This window comes from the organism of the source record quoted next, unplaced genomic scaffold, assembly GCF_019419815.1.
Source record: "Pyrus x bretschneideri cultivar Hongxiangsu unplaced genomic scaffold, Pyrus_bretschneideri_v1 Contig29, whole genome shotgun sequence".
NCBI lineage: Eukaryota > Viridiplantae > Streptophyta > Magnoliopsida > Rosales > Rosaceae > Pyrus > Pyrus x bretschneideri.
This window is the reverse complement of record NW_025999601.1, coordinates 895,268-910,652: the sequence shown is the minus strand read 5'-3', so window position 1 is coordinate 910,652 and position 15,385 is coordinate 895,268. Positions and strand designations below refer to the sequence as shown.

Here is a 15,385-nt window from a genome sequence, read left to right as displayed (position 1 = left end):
CTCCTTCGAACATCTTCTTGTTCTCCCTCCCTTCTTTAACCCTCCTCTCTCTCCTCCTCGGCACACCATCTCCACTTCACAGCTTTTGGGCCACTCTGCTTTGCCAAAGAGTTACTGAGTCGGAACCCCGAACTCGCCGCCGATCTGGTGCGGGTCAACCCAAAAACCATCCGTCTTCTACCTCTCTCAACCCCCTCCCTTTCTCTTCGAAATCAGTTGCTTTACAGACCCTTCACATCAAAAATCTCAGAAACCTAACACCATTTCACAGTCAATTACCTCATAAACTCATGTGGGTTGTCCTCAGAAGGTGCAATCTCGGCATCCAAGATCTTCAAGTTGCGATCTCCAGAAAATGTGTTGGAACTGTGTTTTATGTGGGGCTTGGAGTCCCACATCGCCCAAACACTCCTTGAACATCACCTTTATAAGTAAATGGACTCACTTATAGTTTGAATTGATTTGGGCCAAAGCCATGGACCTTGGGCCTTAGAATTGGAGAGTTTGGGTGTATATATTAAATGTCAAAGATGGACCTTGGGCCTTGGGGCTCTTGGGCTCGGATGGACGAAAGACACAAGTTACGTTTTTGATTTTTTGGATTCAGTTTTTTCCGAAAGGATAAAACTGTCTGAACAGTTACGTTCAGTTTTTAACAGTTGCATTCGGTTTTCTTTTTAAAAAACTGATAAGCATGAATGGTTGGATAAGTTCACATCATGCCATTATATATAGGGCAATAAAATCAGAAACAAGAATCAATTTTTCCAGATTCATTCCTCCATATTTCGCTGAGAACCACACAATCAATTCGCCAAGAATCCAAGTTCGAGTGCAAGAACTTGGATTAGATAGTTGTATCCTGCAAGATAGACGTCCATTTGAACTACTGCACTGGTGTAGGGGCGTATTTCTGTCTTAGGAGATTGCTACTGCAAGCCTCTATCTTCCTAACCAAGTCAGTGTTTTGTGATTCATTAATTCAGTTTTGTAATTGTTTATATTGTGAGATATATAGATATATATATATATATTGTTTCCTTGTGAAATTATTATTCGAAATAAACTGTGCAATTGTTGTATAATATATATACTTAACATTTGATTGTTTCTAACAAAATGAAGACTCTGTTTTGGCCCTTCTGAGAAACCATGGACTCTTTGAAACCTAAATCTTAAAGGTTTTTAGGTCAGCCCCAAAAATTCTTCTAAATATTAATTGAGGGATTTTGAAAATTACAGCTGAGAAAAGGAAAAGAAATTGAAAATGGTTGCGAGAGATGGGATTCGGATTAGGTTTATAAACTTGGCTCCTTTTCTCCTTCTCTCAGACTTTTCCTGTATTTGCTTTCAACCGAAACTGATTTCAGAAGCATCGGCGGCGGTTAATTTCATAGGATCAAAGGATGGAAGATCATTTTTTGAGATGATTCGTTGTTTTATCTCCCCGCTTCTCTCGGTGCGTATGAGTTACAAAGGAAAGAAGGGAGGGAGGGGGTTGGGGGAAGGTATGAGTTGCAGAGGAACTTTTTTTTTTTTTTTTTTTTTTTTAAATTGAGTGGGTTGGGGGTTGAGGGGGGGAGAGGGTTAGATTTGCACATATGGGTGGAAGTCGAGAAGGGAGGGACGATCGAGGTTGAGGAAGAACAACCTTTTGTTTTTGTTTTTTGTAATTTTGTAATTTTTAATATCCACATGGGATTCTTATTGACACGTGGCGTCCAAGCATTGTTCACGTAAGCGCTACGTCATCAGTTAACGAAAGACTTAACAATTTGACTAACAGATGTATAAGATTGTCCTAAAATTTACACTTTACGTATGACTCTGGGACGAAAAAACTTGATGTACTAAATGTTGAAAACCATAAAACATGAAGGTAGTAATCTGATATTTACTCATAAAAAATATCAATGGACTTAGAAGATGACTTTTTCATTGAAGAGGTGGAAAATGACGTTTCTACGAAAGAGGTAGAAGATTATGTTTCCATTCAAAAGGTAGAAGAATAATTTGTATGTGGGTCATTTAAATTTGTCCATTGTATTTTTGAATTTGGGTTGTCGAATTCTTTTGAATTTGGATATCTCTGTCGTTTCCATTTGAATTTGCAAACCTTTTTATTTGTTTAAATTTTTTAAGAGACAATTTTATAATTCCATATGTATCTATATATTTGTTTGGATCCAAAATTACATCATCGGCCCATGCAATCAAGGCCGTTAAGTAGGCATAGCTCCTAACCGTCAGATGGAAGAAGATACTTTTATTATTGTTAAAAGATAATATTATGGTTTTATCATAATAATTATTTTTTTAATATCTACATCTTCTTAAACCAGATAAATAGAATGAGAATTATATCCCAAACAAGTAGTACAATTCGATTTGATTTGGAATGTCTGACGACACTTGAAAGCTAAAAATGAATTTGAAATTCATTTGATCAGGATGCATGCATGAGGCGTTTAATTATGACGGAGGATAATGATTACTTTTTGGCTAGGCTATGATGGTGAGGAAAGAAGCCTAGGTAGGCTAGGCTATGATGAAATAAGTTCTGATGGGATAAAAATAAGTCAAAGTTGGAATAAAATAGGGTTAGCATACAGAGTCCCTATTTGTCGTCTAGATTCGCATGTGGTCATCATTCTACTTCTCAGAATATTCCATTACGAAGTCTTTGGGTGTAATTGAAATGCTCTGCTTATCGTCTGGGTCGTGCCAAGCAAGAATTGAAACCTATAAATACAGAGGTAGCGGCAACAAGAAGAGCCCTTTAATTTAATATACAAATTGCCATGCACAAACTCTCGCTCAACGCGAAACCTCTCAACAACCTTGAGATTTTTATTTTCCTTTTTCGTCGGCTCATCTTTAGTTTGGATAAACAGCACTGTGAAGGCAACCTGTGACATCTTTAGTTTGGATAAACAGTACTGGAGCCGTAGAATCAGCTGATCAAGGAACACCTTCAGTTTAGATAAACAGCACTGCTTTTCAGCCGACTAGTTATTTATCCAAGTCTCAGTCGAGAAGGATTTTCAAATCCTTATTGGCAGAGATCATCTCATTAGCCTTCTCGGCGAAGTGAGGTGTTACAGGTTACTACATTCGGCACATTGAAATCCAAATTTGATATTAAACTTCGCAAAACTAGCAGCCTTGTCTTTAGGCTCTAGAACCCGAATGCCAAAACGTGTTCCTTCCTCAGTCACAGTCGCAAGATCAAGAAGTTAGCAGCGCACCCAACACGACATCAACACATTTTACTCTCGGCCGAGCTCGGCCGAAGAGTTGGTACACCCCGCACACAATCGAATGACGTAGTTAGATTATTAATTACTCGACCTGCGCGCCACGTATGCTTGGTAGTTTGAGGATCAACAATATTAATGGTTATTTTGAGATTAATAGTCGGTGGGAAAATAGCATTTTAATTTTTTAACTTTTTAAGGTGGGTGGGATTATAACGTGGATGGAAAATAAGACAATGTGGTGAATCTAATAGCTCTCTTATTAAAATATTCTTACTAATAAAATAATGAATTTTCTTATTAACCTTTCCCTTCCCTTGTTAATCATTATTTTCTTCTCCTCTCCGACTCTCCCCCACCTCTCCTTTCTTCTCCTTCGCCGACGAACACAAGGACGAACTTCACTCTCACTTTCCCTCCTCTTTCTCCCTCATCTCAATCATGTCAGATAATCAAAGTCCCGAAAGCAAGGCCAGCTCAAAATTGGAACCTCCCCAGTGTTAAGCTCTTCTCAAAGGGGACGAGCAATTCACTTCTGTTCTTGAAGAGATGATCGTACTTGTAAGTCTCTCGCTGTAGATTAGCCAAGAGCGTTTTTCAGTTGTTTCTTCAATTTTTGTCTAATTTGAATTTGACTGAATCCGGCAATTATGCTATGAACTTAAGTTCTTCCATTCACATTCTACCTGTATAAAATTATTTGTGACTAGTAAGGATATCGCCCAAGAAAGTAGAAGAGAAACATGGAATCAGCTGGCTCCGACCTCCCAAACGAAATTATATGCTGTCAGATACTCCCAAGGGTACCGTCCAAATCCCTGATGCGCTTCAAATGCGTATGCAAGTCTTGGTCCTCTCTCGTCCGCAACCCTTCCTTTGTCGATGCTCATCAAAGCTTCCACCGGAACAAGCTCACTCACCTCCTCCTCACCACTTGGAACAAAGCCACAAGGCAACAACACTTCCTCTCTGCACAAATCAACCAAGACGGAACTCCAACACCCGCCATCCACCTTCTAAACCTTCCAATGGCCAGTGATCATCGTCTCTACAATGCGCAAAGCACCAATGGCTTGGTCTGCCTTTACCTTTCAAACACCTCATCTCGTCATCATACCCTAGCATATCTTGATCCTCCCAATTTCATATTCAACCCTTGCACCCGAGAGTCTATTATTCTACCACATGCTTCACCTACGTACTGTACATCCCACGTTACCTATCACTTTGGATATAGTCCTCTTACAAATGAGTATAAGGTTCTTCAAGTGCAAACTTTCCGGCCTCACCATTCAATTCCAACGGATATGACCTTCATGTTCAAGATTTTAAAATTAGGTACTAGTTTATGGAGGCGCCTAGAGGTAGACCGTAACGATCTCCCCTTTGAACCTCTCCAGTGTCCGTTTGAAGTGCAAAGTGTGTGCATCAGTGGGGCCATGCATTGGATGCATTTGAAAGAAAAGGTTGTAGTGGTTTTTGACATTGGAGACGAGAAATTCAGAGTGATCCCACTTCCTCAAGATTATGTCTGTTTTATACATCGTATTGGTTACCCCATGGGAGAATCAATGAGAAATGTGGTTGAGGTGGGCGGATGTTTGGCTCTAATTGGTGACAAGACATTGGTGAGATCACAGAATATGATGGCGTTATGGATTTTGAAGGACTACGAAAATCAAGTGTGGATTAGGGAGGCTATCACGTTTCCCCTTCGTTGGAGGGCGTTAGGATGCCCCGTTCCATTGCGTACCATTCACAATGGTGAGCTCCTCCTCCAATCTACAGAATTACATGTGCATGAACCGCCGGACCATGTGAGAGTGCATGTGTACAATATGGAGAGTAAAAGCTTTAGGGGAAGTGAAATTGGCCTGCCCTGGACATTTCTTAACGATGCTCGATTGAAGTTAGTTGTGAGTTATGATGATAACATTGTGCCCTTACAATGAGATGCGATGGCCTATTGGATCGTCTGAATCAAATGCCATACATTGGTATGTATTCTGTTTTGCCTGCTGTTTAATCTTATCGAACCTTGTAATTTTGATTGGTCTTGATATGGCCATGTAATGTTCTCTGTAATTTTATTTGGGTTGGTTGTTACAAAAATCTCAAGTGACATATATTTCAGAAGAAAAAAAAAAGTAGATCTTTTTCATGCTACACGAATTTTGACAGAATTATTAACGAATTTGAACCTTGTAAAGTGAGACGTATAAACTGCATAGTCAAATGTTCAAACTTTGAATCGGAAAAAGTGTGAGAAATAGTAACCTAGTGGAAGGTCATGAACCTGCAATTAATATTACTTTCATTTTTTGAATTTTAAAATAAGTTATTTTTGTATTTTTTTGGAGTTTTCAAGCGAGTTCACCAAAGCAGCTAAACTGCATGGTCAGCATGCGCATATAGAAATGCATTCAAACTTAGAACTTGTCTATTCTTCAGATATAAACTATGAACTTTGGATTTCCCAATAATTCCCATACTTCATCGGCCACTACAAAACTAGCTATGAAAATTGTCTCTCAATATAAAGTCTTCCTCTTTTCTAAGTATGCGTGGTTTCACTTTAAGACATTAATCTATCATGCAAAATAGTGAACTAATTGAAGAATGCTAGTTGATATAAGGCTTTGGTTTCACAACAATACTATTGTAAAACACATTTTCTTGTCGATTAGAAAACATAATAAAGCTAGCTAAGAGTAAAAGCACACAAGTCGAAAAATGCAGAGTATCCAACCAAAAGCACACAAACAAAAGCTACAAGGTGAAGAAACTTTAGGATAGGCATGGGCCTCTCCTTGTCCTCAAGTGGCTTCGCCACTGAGCCGAATTGATTGAAGATGAAATGGAGTGAAGAAGACAAAGAGATTCAGCGGGAATTTTCAAGTTTAGCGTCTGAGCTTCGATTTGAGTTCGTGATACATTCCTGGAAAGAGAACGACGCGCCGGTTCAAACACACAATTTTTTTTATATGTACAGGGGATTTTAGCCATTTGAGGATGTTTAGGCTTCCAGCCGCATTTTAAATTATGTTAATAAAAATTGGACTTTTCATTTCACATCCGATTATTGTCATTGTTTGATCCAAAGACTCTTGAGCTCTGATTTTATGTCTTTAGAAGCGTTGACTTCCAATGTAAACTCAACTTTCATCAATATTAATCAAACAAAACCTTTGGATTTCTCTCAAATTCTGGTGGACTGCAGAACTTGTTCTTTAAGGACTTACGCTGGTAATCCTTATTAGCTTTGTATTGTGTCAATTGAGGAGTTGTGCTAATCAAGGACTACTTTGACTAAAAAGTCGGCCATGTAATGTTCTTTGTAATTTTATTTGGGTTTAGGTGTTTATAAAAATCTCAATTGACATACATTTCAGAAAAATTAAAAAAAAAGGTCTCTTTCATGCTCTACACGAATTTCAACGGAGTTGTTAAAGGATTTGAACCTTGTAAAGTGAGACAAATAAACTGCATAGTTAGCATACACATATAGAAATACGTTCAAACTTAGAACTTGTCAATTATTCGGATACAAAATATGAACTTTAGATTTCCCAATTTCTCCATCGGCCACTACAAAACTAGTTGTGACTCATTACTTGTAAGGTAACTTACCCCTTAAAGAAGGAAATCTAGAGTATGGATCAAGACATGGAATCAGCTGGCTCCGAGCTCCCAAGCGAAATTATATGCTCTCAGATACTACCAAGGCTGCCGTCCAAGTCCCTCATGCGATTCAGATGCGTAGGCAAGTCTTGGTCCTCTCTCGTCCGCAGCCCTTCCTTTGTCGACGCCCATCAAACCTTCCACCGTAACAAGCTCAATCACCTCCTCCTCACTACTTGGGACAAATCCACAAGGCAACAACACTTCCTGTCTGTGCAAATCAACCAAGAAGGAATTCCAACAGCTGCCACGCACCTTCTAAACCTTCCAACATTGTCCTTCAATGAACGTCTCTACAATCAAGCCATGTTCCCCCATCACAATCAAGCCAATCGTGATAATCTTCTTCGCATGTTCAATCCCTCAACACGGGAGTTTATTGTTCTTCCACATGCATTTCCCAGGTGCTGCCGTAGTGCCCATTCTCCACATCACTTGGGGTTTAGTCCTCTTACAAATGAGTATAAAGTTCTCCAAGTACAAAGGTTTCAGCCTCGTGATTCTATGACAAGGGGTATGACTTTTATGTTCAAGATATTCAAATTAGGCACAAGTTTATGGAGGTGCATACGGACCTTAATGACCTACCTTTTGATCCTTTCAAGTGCCCGTTTCATAGGAGAAATGTGAGTGTCAATGGCGCCATACATTGGATGCATGACACACAAAATATCCTAGTGGTTTTCGACATTGGAGACGAGAAATTCAGAACAATCCCACTTCCTCGTGATTATAATTGCGCTATACATAAATTTAACTTTGCACATGGGAATATAGTTGAAGTGTTTGGATGTTTGGCGCTAATTGGCGACGAGCAGTTGGCACAACAAAATACGATGGGGTTATGGATTTTGAGGGACTACGAAAATCAAGTGTGGATTAAGGAGACTTTCAGATTTCCCTTTGTTTGGAATGAATTAGGTTACCCCGTCCCTTTCTGTTCCATTCACACAGGTGAGCTCGTCCTCCAATCTTCGAAGTTAAGCAGACAACACCCGAATCATGTGAGACTGCATCTCTACAATATGAAGAGTAAAAGTTTTAGGGAAAGTGAAATTGTTTTGCCCTCCGAATGGGGATTCCAGTATGATACTCGATTGACTTTACTTGCTCGCTTTGAAGATAGCATTATGAAATGGCCTATTTGTTCATCAAGTTTTAGTTCAACGGTTCGGATCGAAACTTGAAGCTTTCAATTATCCAACTCGATTTTTTTTCTTTTTTTTTTTGGAGAAATTTATCATTTTTTTCTTTTTTTACGTTTTTTTTAAGTTTTGTAAAGCTTAACCATGTGGTTTTTGTTATGTCTTCCATTAGTTTGAGTGAGTGTAATATCTACATATAAGAATCAGACAGTTGAGTTTGATACTTATAACCTTATACTACACTAGGATGTATTCAATATGTTTATCACGCATATTTTAATATATTGCACTCATAATTTTAATAAATTAGTATCATACTCAAATTTTACCGCCTATTATTAACGTGATTCTTACACGATTTCAATATATTAGTATCACAAGCCTACTCATAAGTTCGCTAGTTACTAGGTAGGCAAAGTGGTGGGTAACACCCACTGGGTATGCCGTTTCCTGCCAAAATTCGTTTTAGAATGTTAATTGTAGAAAAAAAATTCTTACAAGAAATATAAATTTTGAATCAATAATCTCACCAAAATTGGCTCCTTCGAAAATAATGAAAAAAAGTAATGCTATTAACGCATTTATTTTTATTTTTTATTTGTTTTTTTTTTTAATTTTCAATCATCAATTCAGATAAAATAAAAAATATTAAATACAAAAAATTAATGAACGTGTATAAAAAGTAGAAACGAGACTCTCACGTAAAACTCACCGTTTCGTGAAATTACAGAAATGAAAATTTAAAACAAAAATAGGTCTTCCTCCGTGAGAAAATAGGTCTCCTCCCCCGAGCCGCTGCAATTTTGGCGCCACCGCGAGCAGCCCCGGCCAAACATCCACCATCTCTCCAACTCCAAGGTTTTAGCAAATTGGGTCGCAGACGATTCACGAATAGGATTAATCGACCAAATCGGAAATCTCCAAGGGTTTGCGCGAATTGGGTAACAGTCCTCCCTTCTACTTGTGTTGCAGATTCTCAATTCTGTACAAGGAAAGCCGATTAGCAAAACGGCGCCGCATAAAACTTTGAAGGAGCGTAGTGCAGAAGCTCGAGGACAAACTTCCCAAGTGTGTGATTATTTGAACAATCACATCCACAAGAGAGCTTCTTCTTCGTCTACGAAAAGGTTTGCTTCCCGAATTTTCATTTTTATGTTTTAACAAAAGATATTATGGGTGAAAGAGTAGGTTAAGCCTCAGTGCCTTACAATATGGGTTAGCAATCATTTGGTTCAAATTCGTATTTAACGAGAATTCAACCTAACACCTCTAACTTAAATAGTGGGTTTCTAATACTCTTTGAATCAATTAAAATTTGTAACTTTGCTAAGTGGTGGATTGTTGGTTAGGACCTTCCTCTTCAGCGTATTCAAATCCTTCCCCTTCCGTTTAGCGTAGATTAATCATTAATGTAGAGTATCGCTAATTTTGAATCAGTTTGTGTTTTGAATTTTTTTTATTTTTTGATTATAGCAAATTAAGAACAGAGATTTCCAATGCTGGCAGCAGCAATAAGTTGGTTTTCGGGGCGATAAGTTGATTGTTGGGTGCATGGAGCAATGCTTGTAAGCTGAATTTCAGGGCGATAATTTGTTTGTTGTATTGTGTTTGATCTTGTTGTAGGATCGAATGGGGCCTAGATGGAAAGGAAAAGGTGCGGAAGCTAAAGCACTTGCAGATCCAATGTCAAAGATAGTATTGAAGCTTCAGTCTTCTCTTATCCAATCAGATGCCCGAGGAATCTTATGCGGGAGCAGCGTACTTCTTGCTGCAGAAGAAGAACAAGCCCTTCTCTTTGGTCGTGCCTACTTTGGCCACCCGATTGTTAATGCCGATAAGGATAGGCAGTGGTTTCAGTTGGGCATGGAAGAGGCATTTTTCCTGTGCTATTCTTTAAAGTGCCTCAGGATAGCAGGCGAAGATAAACGCCTGAAGGACGATCAAGAGCTTTGGCAGTGCATGAAGTCCAAAAAAGCTGGATTTCCTGTATTTTACAAGGCGTATTCTCACCTTCGAACCAAAAATTGGGTTGTGAGACCCGGACTTCAATATGGTGCGGACTTTGTTGCTTACCGTCACCATCCGAGTTTGGTCCATTCTGAATATGCTGTGCTTGTGTCATCAGAAGGAGATGCTGAAGCAAATGGGCGATTGAAGGTGTGGTCTGATGTTCATTGCACCTTAAGGCTTTGTTTAGGTGTTGTAAAGACATTGCTAGTTCTGACTATTAGTAAAAATGGTGACGATGATGATTCTCCGTCATGTTTGGCAAACTACACGGTTGACGAGCGCACAGTTACAAGATGGAGTCCGGAACAAAGCCGCGAGGAAGATACATCAGATGATGTGAAATCACAAGCAAGAGAGTAGTCGAAAATGGAACGAGGTCAGTGGTCGAATATAATCGTTTTTCTAATTTTACAATTTCCATGTTCATGTTGCAAGTTAAATGAATGTGTTTCACATCTGGGGAATTCAATTTAGAGTTGATTTTCTGCATTTCAATGTCATCTGTGCAACTTACATAAAAAGAGTAATGCAAACTACGTTTTCCTTCAGACGTATATGTACAAAGTGTGGACACTTTTGCACATCGTCGAGGTACATCACACCCCAACACAACACAACGCCACCACATCAAGCACCTACACTACCGCTTTCCACGTCGTGATTGCAGTTAGTGTAAACAGATGCCGAAGAAAAATCAAGCAAATTGGCATCCTTTTTCCTCTCCAGCAGATGGTCAATAGAGTCTACAAGGCTATAGAGTACCAATAATTCACATATACAGCCAAATTATCGAAATTCAAACCAAATTCATAATGCTCACTTGACTAAGACAAGTAAGTCCTATAAGTGCAACCCCGAAAAACTTAACATAGATTTTTCACATAGTTTTTTCACGTATTAAATTCTCTACCACTAAAATTAGAGTTGGAAAGCACTTGGGTGTGATTTTGTCATCCGAGCCTCGCCATAGGGTTCGTCGTTGTCAATCCGGCGGTTGTTGCGGAATGCTGCACAACCGATCACATAGAAGATAACTAGGATGATCAACACAACAATGTTGACCACAGAGACCTTCCTCCAGCTCTTCCTGATGCTGGCCAAGAGACCGGCTCTGCAAGAATTGCAGGAATAGCAGAGTTGCTGTTGGTCATTGCTCCACAGTGTGCAGTCCTTACTGGTCCCGGAAAAACCTGCTCCGGTGGTCCAGACGGTCTCGTTCACATAGCTATATCCACATTCTGTAGGGGGCTTGCAGCAGCCAGACTGTAGAACAAATGAGGGGGAAATGGTACTTCAGTCATCATATCAATACAAATACACGCTCGCTCGCACGCACACACATATACCGTCCTTACGAAAGAAACGTTTCCTTTTTCTGTGATTTTCAATTACTTTTCCTACATATTTTGCTATGTTTTCCTAATAGCTACAGATTCTAACTTGAGCAAGTGAAACAGATCACCCTTAAGTAATGCCATATACCATACTTACGGTATATAAATAGGCCAAAGAATGATTTCGGTCCTTATAGTTTTGGTTGATGCCATAAATAAAGTTATAGTTCTTTGAAATTATTTCTTTCTTCTCTAGTGATTTTAAAATTGGACGTTCCAACATGTGAGGTATGGAACATGCTCAATAATATCTGAACCGGGAACCTCTTTACGAGGATTCCAGTGATCCGTCAATCTTGTTCGTTTATCGTACATCGTACGATCAGAAATTATTTTAAATATTTTTATTTAAAATTAAACATAAACAACACTTGATAAAAAATAACTACACGATGTACAATAAAAAAACACGATTCACAAATTTTCAGAATCCTCATCAAAAGGAACCGGTGAGGATCCTGTTGCATAATATATGGAACGTTGCATTTTTCCACCAAGAAGTTAAAGACACTTTTTCTTGGTTACACCAATAATGCGTGGACTTAATTTTTTAATGGACAAAGAAAAATATACAAAAAAATAAAAATAAAATAAAACGGAAAGTGCGCCCAAAAAAGATATGGGAAAACTTTATGTCAAATCCAAGTTTGTTCCAAGGTGTACCATTATTATTTCCTACCTCTAAAACAAGTACCAGACAAAATATGAGAAAAGGATGTTTAACCTAAAAAGAAATTCTGTTACCATAAAGATGACATGTGAACCTTCCTTCTTAAAACATTTTATAGGACTCTCTTGACTTCTAAGAGTTGGCTCGAGTTTTAGATCGGTTGGGTTTTTACGAATTAGCTCTTTGTTTAATGATATTTTTCTCGAATATCCGTTATCGGTAAATTACTTTGTATTTTTTAATGAGTGTTAATTAAGTATCTTCAGAGAAAGTGTAACAAGGCTACAAGTGGGCTTTTCTGTTTTTATGCGCAGGGGGGTTTAACTTTAAGTGGTATCTTGTTAACATCACTTCCACTGATGAAATGCAGACACAATTATTGGAATTAGCGATTTTATCGGTTAAGCTCCCCGCCCAGTCCATTGTGCCATTATATCATTGTTGAAAAACTTAGAATTGATATTGACGGTCTAAAAATCTTATAGTATGTTTCTAATAAGTTCATTTACTTTTAAGAATACAAAGAAAATTTTAAACTGTAAATAACAGTACTAAAAGTATTATGTTTTAACTTGGACTTACATGAAGAATTTTATATTATTTTAACTTTTACATGAGCCTATAAATTTAAAAGAATTTTAACGAAAAGTCCGCGATACTGTTCATTTTAACAAAGAATTACATTTTTACATTAAAAAGTCAAATCTGGTACTATTCATTTTATCCTTTTCATTAATTTTCCTTAAATTTAATTGATGGTTTGGGCTAGGAGACACAATGTTATTCCTTTTTTTTGTCAAAATTAAAAAGTTATAAAAAAAAAAATGTGTCGTATGAATAATTGATGAATTTAAGCTCTTAATGTAAATAATTTTGTTTGTTTAAAGAAATAACTGATAAATTTAGAGCAAGATTTTTTTACAAAAGGCAAACTTATTGGTACAATACAAGAACCAATTAAAAGGTGGACTTAACCTCAAACCCCACCCCTGGTTTGTCAGATTGTATCTTCCCTAGCAAATTTGAAGGATCTCATCAATCCATTAAAATCCAAAACCAGATCTACTACCACTAACCCACAAATTAATCATGTCAACTTTAACTTGAATAAAAAACCATTAAACACTAAGTGAAATAATCTTGTCCCATGAAGTGGAACCCTAAATTATTTTTATTTCAACTACTTTCCTCCGTCAAAATTCGAGACTAAGTGTCCCTGAAATTGATCCTTCGCTCAATACTAAAACTTCAACTATTACGAACTTTGGCTTAATCAAGTTGCTTATTTGCTCCCTTTTGGACCCAAATCGAACTCCTTTCCATAATTTAAATAAAGGATCATTTTAGTTCTGATCTCTAATCAATCTCATTGTTAAAATAAAACATTGTTTGTTTAAATAGTTTGATCGAAGTTTCAAGGGATTAAACTTCTGTATTTGTGTATTTAATGTCACACAAATTATGAAATTTAAACCAATTCAAGTAGTTTTTGCACAATATAATAATTACTTAAAAATCAATAATCGAGTAAAATTGTTTTTCACCTATTTCTAGCACACAAAAAAATGCACCCACGTAATTATCAACCTATATTAAAAAAAATATTTGATATATTTTAAAACATAAAGTAAATACATGCAATTAACGTCAATACATTTACCAAAAAAATTATGGGTACAAATTAAATTAAATTAAAAAATATGGATACATATTAAAATTTTAAATTATAGGTACAAAATAAAACTAGACAGAATATTGGTGCAAATTTTAAAAATGAGTATAAATTATATATGAAAAATATTTGTAAATAATTAATAAAGTATTTATCTTTAAATTTGACATATTATAATATGTAAATAATTTAATATTCAAATAATGACATGGACAAAAGTCTAAGAATCTTGAACAAAAAATTGAAAAAAAAAAATTAATAATGAAAACAAAAATGAAGAATGAGAACCGAAATTATCCTTAAAAACAAATTTAATGTAGATTATCCTTTTTTTTTGTAAATAAATAAATAAACCTCCAACGAATATGAACAAAACCAAATAATAAAGTTTTCTTTTTCTTTTTCAATAAATTTTGTTAGATTAGTTACCCACGAGATTTAAACTTATGTTGTTATACAAGAGCTCAAGATATTTTCACTACTGTGATAAAGGCCCTTATCAAAAAATAAAGTTTCTAAATCCCATACAATTTTTTTTTTTTTTAAATAAATTCAGATGCGAAAACGTGAATAAGAATTTAATTATTCACATACCTGGATAGAGTTGAGCCTTCTGCTGTAAAACATGTCAGCAGTCTCAGGCACACCATTCACACTCCTCCCAATCTTTTGACAAGTTTTTGAGTCCCTCACACAAGACGCAATCTTCCTCCAGTAGCCATTATCCGCCACGCGGTCCTTCAGCCAGCCGGAATAGTCCTGCAGGTAGTAGTCCTTGTAAGCCTTATTCGTCAACGACCTCCCGGAGCCCTTGTCAGTGACGGCGTAGGCGAAGATGATGAAGCCGATGAGGGCGGCGATGACGAAGAACATGACGAACAGGTACACCCACATGAGGAAGGTGTTCCTGTAGCACGCACCCGCGAACCCAGCAAGAGAAACCACCATGATTGCGGCCCCTATGACGATGAGCGGCCATTGGAGGAACTTGAGGCAGTCGGTGTTGTTGGCGCGGCTGCTCAGCCAGATTCCTCCGCCCAGTATGGGGATCGAGAGGAGGAAAGTTACGAAATTTAGTAGTCCAATCAAGTGGTTGCTGGTCCTCACCATTGTGGAATCTCTCTTTTTTTCTGGGTTTTTCTTTTTGTCTGCCTTTTTTTCTTTCTGGGTTTTGTATTTTGGAAGGTTTGGAGATTTGGTTTCTTCTGTTTCTGCTGCTGCTCTGCTTTGAAGATACTTAAAGTCCGGATTTTGATGAGTAGTGTGAGATGCAGGTGTCCTTATTTTATAAGGGGTGAAGTGTGATCCGTACTCTCTCGATGCAATGACCTGACTACCCTTGTGTTTTGAATTTGTCCCAAAGTGTTCATGGCAGCTGATTTTCACTCTTTCGAGTTTTCACACGTTTTTTGTTCATAAAATTAAGAACTTAGACAAAGCATCATACATGGTTAAATAAGAGTACGTAAATAAAGAAAAATGTGTTTCTCTTCTCTTGGTCGAATCCGGATCCTCACCAAATCTTTTTGTAAGGATTTTAAAGATCCGTTAATTAT

General features: G+C 37.3%; 4 protein-coding genes across 5 annotated transcripts; 3 read left to right on the top strand and 1 right to left on the bottom strand.

Moving 5' to 3' along the window:
* The first annotated feature begins 3,602 nt into the window (after window positions 1-3,602).
* Window positions 3,603-5,394, top strand: LOC103938292 (putative F-box protein At5g62660). Of its 2 annotated transcripts, none has more exons than XM_048588943.1 (2): window positions 3,603-3,818; window positions 3,972-5,394. In XM_048588943.1, the coding sequence occupies exon 2, from the start codon at window positions 4,001-4,003 to the stop codon at window positions 5,207-5,209; it is 1,209 nt and encodes a 402-aa protein (XP_048444900.1). In that variant the 5' UTR covers window positions 3,603-3,818; window positions 3,972-4,000; the 3' UTR covers window positions 5,210-5,394. The 2 variants fall into 2 exon arrangements, with proteins under 2 accessions (XP_048444900.1, XP_009346574.1); XM_009348299.3 differs by having other exon boundaries at window positions 3,968-5,394.
* Window positions 5,395-6,853: 1,459 nt separating this feature from the next.
* Window positions 6,854-8,531, top strand: LOC103938291 (F-box protein At1g30790-like). Its single transcript, XM_009348298.2, is given in 2 exon segments — window positions 6,854-7,506; window positions 7,509-8,531. Coding segments are annotated over 2 exon segments (1,212 nt in total). The 5' UTR covers window positions 6,854-6,911; the 3' UTR covers window positions 8,126-8,531.
* A 256-nt stretch (window positions 8,532-8,787) lies between these two features.
* Window positions 8,788-10,641, top strand: LOC103938294 (tRNA-splicing endonuclease subunit Sen2-1-like). The gene is made up of 2 exons (XM_048588777.1): window positions 8,788-9,210; window positions 9,707-10,641. Exon 2 carries the CDS (start codon window positions 9,713-9,715, stop codon window positions 10,451-10,453), a length of 741 nt encoding a protein of 246 aa, XP_048444734.1. The 5' UTR covers window positions 8,788-9,210; window positions 9,707-9,712; the 3' UTR covers window positions 10,454-10,641.
* Window positions 10,642-10,787: 146 nt separating this feature from the next.
* On the bottom strand, window positions 10,788-15,098 carry LOC103938307 (tetraspanin-3). The gene is made up of 2 exons (XM_018645223.2): window positions 14,424-15,098; window positions 10,788-11,356 (listed from the first exon to the last, which is right to left on the bottom strand). The coding sequence occupies exons 1-2, from the start codon at window positions 14,937-14,939 to the stop codon at window positions 11,012-11,014; spliced, it is 861 nt and encodes a 286-aa protein (XP_018500739.2). The 5' UTR covers window positions 14,940-15,098; the 3' UTR covers window positions 10,788-11,011.
* Window positions 15,099-15,385: the final 287 nt, after the last annotated feature.

Excerpts from the sequence above, each read along its gene's own strand:
- LOC103938292 (XM_048588943.1), top strand. The coding sequence starts at position 4,001 with ATGGAATCAGCTGGCTCCGACCTCCCAAACGAAATTATATGCTGTCAG.
- LOC103938294 (XM_048588777.1), top strand. The coding sequence starts at position 9,713 with ATGGGGCCTAGATGGAAAGGAAAAGGTGCGGAAGCTAAAGCACTTGCA.
- LOC103938307 (XM_018645223.2), bottom strand. The coding sequence starts at position 14,939 with ATGGTGAGGACCAGCAACCACTTGATTGGACTACTAAATTTCGTAACT. Across the intron at positions 11,357-14,423 it reads GAAGGCTCAACTCTATCCAG|TCTGGCTGCTGCAAGCCCCC; the intron begins GTATGTGAATAA and ends TTTGTTCTACAG.